The 6,037-nt window shown below is 36.1% G+C and overlaps 1 protein-coding gene across 1 annotated transcript; it reads right to left on the bottom strand.

Annotated features, from left to right (window-relative positions):
- Positions 1-561: 561 nt before the first annotated feature.
- On the bottom strand, positions 562-3,197 carry LOC111416872 (uncharacterized). The gene has a single exon (XM_023048976.2). The coding sequence runs from the start codon at positions 2,941-2,943 to the stop codon at positions 679-681; it is 2,265 nt and encodes a 754-aa protein (XP_022904744.2). The 5' UTR covers positions 2,944-3,197; the 3' UTR covers positions 562-678.
- Between the last annotated feature and the right edge of the window lie 2,840 nt (positions 3,198-6,037).

Here is a 6,037-nt window from a genome sequence, read left to right as displayed (position 1 = left end):
AGTTGACAAAGTTGCCTGTAACGTAAAAAATCGGGTACATTTTTCATTTAACTCGCGATAAAAAGAAAACCGCGGATCTAAAAATTTTCAAATTGACATATATTACATAGAAATGTACAGTGATTACAACAAAGTTTGTAGCAATTTTTTTTATTGAACGGTTGCGAAGTTATCGGTCTCTAAAATGAGGGGCCTTGACTTTTTGCACGGATAGTAGATTAATGTTATTGATTAATTTTTCTTAGTAAACAATTTTTAAATTTTTTTCAAAGTTTTCCGATATAAGGGTACTAAAATTTTACATCATCGTAAAGAGAAAAAAATTTCTATCAAATGAGCCTAACGAAAGGAAACATTGCCGTTTAAAAAAAATCAAGTTTTATTCGTTACTCATTTGTTTTCTGAATTAAAAACAAGTAAATGCAATCTTATTATGGCAATTAAAATGTTAAACAACTTTTGTATAAAATGTTTTTTTATAAAGTCACATTTACCGAGATATAAGTATGTTAGGTTCTTTTTTCCCTTTGTACCCGATTCCCGTAAAATAAAACGCACCACACAGTTTAATCGCTTTATTTCACCACTTCACAACTCAACATAACCTCTCATAACATAACCCTCTCGCGCCCGTTATATCGCTACTATTGATTTCTTTTTTTACATTTTATTATTTTACTAATAGATAACACTACATTCGGCCTCGCTACTGTTTGAATCGTCCTCGATTCGCTCTTCAAAGTCCTCCGGAAGTTGACACCAAGGTTTCATCAGGTCTGCTGCAAATATTGAGTTGAACTTCCTTTGAGTACGTTGCGCACCGGGTACATCCACCAAATGGTATCGGTCATTTCCTAGCACTTCATTAACTAGGTAGGGTCCTTTGTAGAGTGGCATCATCTTTCGTGGTTGCCCTGTAGCTGAAGCTTCGCGTTTTATCAGTACTAGATCGCCTTCTTGATATCTTCGTGGTTGTTTATATTTCTTGTCGCTTATGTCTTTTTGAATCTTCTGCATCTTTTCGTCTTTGTTGACGTTCGTATTGTTCTTCTTCTTCTTGTTTTCGTCGTTGCGTTTCTTGTTGTTGCTTTTCTCTTTCTTGTTGCAATTTTTCTCGTTCTTCTTGTAATCTTTCCCGTTCTTGTTGCAACTGTTGTTATTCGCGTTGATATCGTTCTTCTTCTTCTTGTTTACGTTGACGTTCTTGTTGTTGTTGACGTTGTTTTTCTTGTTGCTGTTTTCTTTGTTCTTGAGGACGTTCTTCTTGTATTTCTTCAGAACTTTGATGATTTTGTTCTCTATTTTCTTCCTCAGTTTGTTGTTTAGTCCTATTTCACCAAAATAACTTGCAAAGCAACTCTCATTATCTTGAATAAGTTTTCTTAAAGTTTGTTTTTCGTTTTCTCGTAGATCTTCAGGCATTTCGTATTGGTTAGAATCTTCATTTTCTTCCATCTTGTTGTCTTGGATTGGTTCGTCTTCATCTCCTTCATCAGCATTTTCTTCCTCGCTATCTCCTTTCTCTTCGTCTTCCTCATTTCTGTTTTCTTCATCTTCCTTATTTTCATTTTCTTCACCTTCCTTATTTTCATTTTCTTCATCTTCCTTATTTTCATTTTCTTCATCACGACCTTTAACCATATTGATGTAAAGAGGATCTTCTTTCAACACTCGGTGTACTTTCAAACTGTGCCCTTGTTTAATAATCTGTATTTCTGGATCTTCAAATGCACTATTTCCAATTATTATAGAGTCGTCCTGACATTCGTCTGGGACAATGAAAATTTCTACTTCAATCGTTACGTCATCAATTTTAACTATACAACGTGTCTTTCCAATCGTCTTCCCTTCACCTCCACCAAAACCTCTTAGATAAATCACACATGAGATGTAGCCTAAATGTAACCTGATCGCGTCTTTTTCTCTCATTGTCACCACCTCGCTCCCCAAATCGATAAAAGCTACAATTTGTTCGCCATTTACCTCCACTATTTTCCTCAGATCTCCCAATGGTTTGTGAATTTGTATTTGATGAACTCCTTTAGCACTTGTTTCTCTACAATTTTTGGCGATGTGGCCCACTTTATCACATCTAAAACATCGGTTTCTATTTTGAGGTTTAGGACATTTAGTCGAAATGTGTCCAATTTCATTGCAATTGTAACATTTTCTGTTATCAGCACTTCCTGACGCTCTATTATAGTCCTTATTACTTGTGGACGGCATTTTAACGCTATTTGTTTTTATTGTACTTTCATAACTTTTTATTTTTAATAACAGGTCTTGAGTATCAATCGGTAAACTAATGGCTAAAAGTTTACTTAACTCTTTATCCTGTATTCCGGCGATAATATATTTAAGTACGGCCCTGTCGCTAAAATCACCTGCGCTAGCGATAGCTTTCATATTATAAACATAATGCTCATACGTCTCATCTCCACGTTTAACGCGCTTAGACAAATCAAAATGAATGTCGGCCTCATCTACTACCGTTGGAAAATCATCAATTAGTTGTTTTTTAAAAGTTTTCCAATCATAAACCACGTTTTGAACGCTTTCAAACCACAGTTTCGCCGCGCCGTTTAATTTAATTATAGCATTATACAATAACGTTTGATCATCCCACTTAAAAATCATTGCTAAACTTTCCGCGCTTTTAATCCATTGCCGGGCTGTCAACGAATTTGATTTACCTGGATTAAAATCCGAAATAACCTGCTGCATTGTGTTATGGTAATGTACCGAAGTTCTAGCGCCGTCTGCGTTGTCTAATCTTCGTTCTCTTTGCAATAATTCTCTCTCCTTCTTCAACAAATCACGTTCCTGCTGCAAAAGTCGTCTTTCCCACTGGATATTAATATTAAATTCACCGGTTGCGTCCAACGTAACCTCTTCGCCTTCGTTTCCACCGTCTGTGTTCGATACGAAGCTGTTTTGATCCATTTTAATCACGTTTTTGTTTTAATAACACTTTTCTTCGATTCAGCTTTATCTACTTATCCCTCCGCTGCAATTGTTAGGTTCTTTTTTCCCTTTGTACCCGATTCCCGTAAAATAAAACGCACCACACAGTTTAATCGCTTTATTTCACCACTTCACAACTCAACATAACCTCTCATAACATAACCCTCTCGCGCCCGTTATATCGCTACTATTGATTTCTTTTTTTACATTTTATTATTTTACTAATAGATAACACTACAAGTATATCTATATTCCTTTCATCGTGACCGCACTGTATAATTAATATTCGATGTTAAAGATATTATAACATCAATTTAATATTTATCACAATGTATCCTCACGACTTCCCAAAAAGCCAACATAGACCAATCCTTGTTCAATTGAGTATCCAAATCCCGATAATAAGATCTTTTTCCAGGCCTCGATAGAGTTTTACAAAAGCCGATTAGTTGGGCTTCGTAAAAGATTTTGAGAAATGATTAGTATGGATACCCTCTACATTTCGTATGCCAAAAGACACATTCCAGAGGCCTCCGCAAGGACTACACACCTAAATGGATAGTTGAGAGCCAAAGAAAATATCAGAAATACCTTGACAATGGTGACGCCAAAATAGGTGAAGAACTACTTTTCACTTTGGATGCTATCTATAGCGAGACATGGTCCCAAATAACAGAAAATATGGATTTCAAACACTTAAGCAGAAAGGCTTGGGCCCTAGTAAAGAATCAAGAGGAACGTCCACCTGTTGTTAAAATGATCTCCCCCATTTCAGCCAACCAAGTAGCAAACCATGTACTAGTTCAGCTAATGTAGATTTCAGATTCATCGATGCACTCATATTTAGAATAAAAAATAAAACAAACCGTATTTATTCTCAACGATGATACATATCAGTACCATAGTTCCATTGGAAACACGTTGTGACTTATGGTTATGGTTCATGCATGACGGTGCTCCACCATATTTCAGCCTGATTGCTAGGGAGTACTTAAATAATACTTTTCCAAATCGTTGAATTGGCAGAGGTTGTTGAAATAGCAGAGCTGCATGGCTACCATGTTTACCAGATCTATCATCAGATAGATTTTTTTATGGGGCCTATTAAAACAACTTGTGTACCTACTTGTAACAAATCGCATTTTGAGCTTTCTAATCCGGTTAAATATAAGTTAAATTGTAGGAACCATTGTAAAGGTACAACTTTGTAGTTTATTTACAAAGTTGTACCGTGACAACCGACGGTTCAGTTTAAATCTTACGTTGGTGGTAATGATAAGGTCCAGCGGAAATTGCTGAGGTGGTGGTTTCGAGTAGACGGAGCAGGAAAGGAATTAAGAAAGAAAAAAGGTTCAGTTTTTGAGTTGATTTAGAGCCGGTTACGAGCATTGAAAGTAGAAGAGTCGAGCGATATCGTTTAATAAAAGCAAAGAAGATAAATAGTAGTTTTGTTTTTTAGTTCGTGGCGCGCGAATATACGTTCGTGAGCGTTATTAAATTTTTATCTAACCTTTTTATGCACCTACTCAGAACCGCCTCAGAAATTTCTAGATCGAGACAAATGTCAGGATTTGCATTTTTGTAGCTTTCTATATATAATTTTTTGTTATAAATAATAATAATTTTAACATCTCTTCTTATTATTAAAGTAAATTTGTTTATATCAGTTAAGTTTTAGTTTCTTTTCGTTTTATCGTTTTTCTTCAAATTACTGCTTTTCGCTTTCATGTATGACGCTGCTTCACTATATTTCAAATTGTTGCTAGGGAGTAATTAAATATTTTTACAACTCGTTGGATTGGCAGAGGTTGTTGGAATTGCATAGTTGCGTGGTCACCACGTTTTCTAGATTGCACGCCGATAGATCCTAAAGCAAAATCCTAAATAAACAATGTGAAATTTGTTGTTTTAATAAAAATTTGTACTGATTAATTATAATTTTCAAATTAGTTTGCAACTCTAAGTTTTTTAGAGACATGTCCACCTGCATATAGAGCTTGCAATACCGGGATCCCGGACAATTTTTGTCCGGTATTAAAAACCGGCATTGATGGCAAAATACCGGTATTTCGGTATTATTTTTATTTAGCGCCCTCGATGGCCGGGGGCTGCCGATGTCTTCAAAAACGGCCGTGCTAGTTAGAAGTTGTGCTGGAAAATGACGTAGAGGATTCTTGTTTGTTTGTTCTACATTTTCAAGTCACATTTTTTGACGTTTCATTAAAAAAATGCTAGCCGGAAGCGACCGATCGAAAACAGCGGTGGTTGTTTAAAGCTGTGCTGGAAAATGATGTTGACCAAAGGGAAATTTGTTATCCATCTTATGTCCGTAGTAACCTCATTTTTTCAAGTGACATTTTTTGATCAGTGTGAATATCGTCTACAAGAAATATCATTTTGCACTCTGACTGAATGTTGAAGATAACGAAGACTCAACCTTTGATGATGACAACTTAATGTTCGTGTTCAATAAATTTGTCATACCTAGCCAACAATAAAATACTCTCTGCATACAACTATTTTTGGAGTATTTACTCCATAATGGTGCTTCAGGTCAGTTTGATTCGTGTAGTGTCCCACCAAGTATAACATTAGTATGATAAGTCTGACAACTCTTTTTTTTTTTTTCTTTCTTTTCCTTTGTTCTTTCTCACCATTACCTATTTCCTTGTCTTCCGCGGCCCGTATCTCTGTTTAAGTCGCTGGTATCGGCCCGCCAGCGTGAAAGTGTACTACCTATCCTTATCCCACTTTGTGTGATTATGAGTACTAATTGTGGTGTATGTTTGGGTGACCTAAACCCTACAATTGAGATTTCTTGCGACCTATGTCGTACTTTTATTCATACTTCATGCAGTGGTTTATCAAGAAACGAATCTCAGTTGCTAAAATCTAAAAATCGGAAATTGACTTTTCATTGTCCAACATGTGCTCATCTTAAGCAACAACTAAAAAAGTTACACGAACTAACAAGCCTTGTTGTAACCCTGCAGAAGGATCTGGAAATCCTTAGAACTGAACGTTCTTCTGCCGCCTCCACCGTTACTGCGGGACCGGCTGTGGATCAGTCATA

Source organism: Onthophagus taurus, chromosome 11, assembly GCF_036711975.1.
Source record: "Onthophagus taurus isolate NC chromosome 11, IU_Otau_3.0, whole genome shotgun sequence".
Classification (NCBI taxonomy): Eukaryota; Metazoa; Arthropoda; class Insecta; order Coleoptera; family Scarabaeidae; genus Onthophagus; species Onthophagus taurus.
Note: the sequence above shows the minus strand (reverse complement) of the source record. Positions and strands in the feature narration are given on the sequence as shown.

Excerpts from the sequence above, each read along its gene's own strand:
- LOC111416872 (XM_023048976.2), bottom strand. The coding sequence starts at position 2,943 with ATGGATCAAAACAGCTTCGTATCGAACACAGACGGTGGAAACGAAGGC.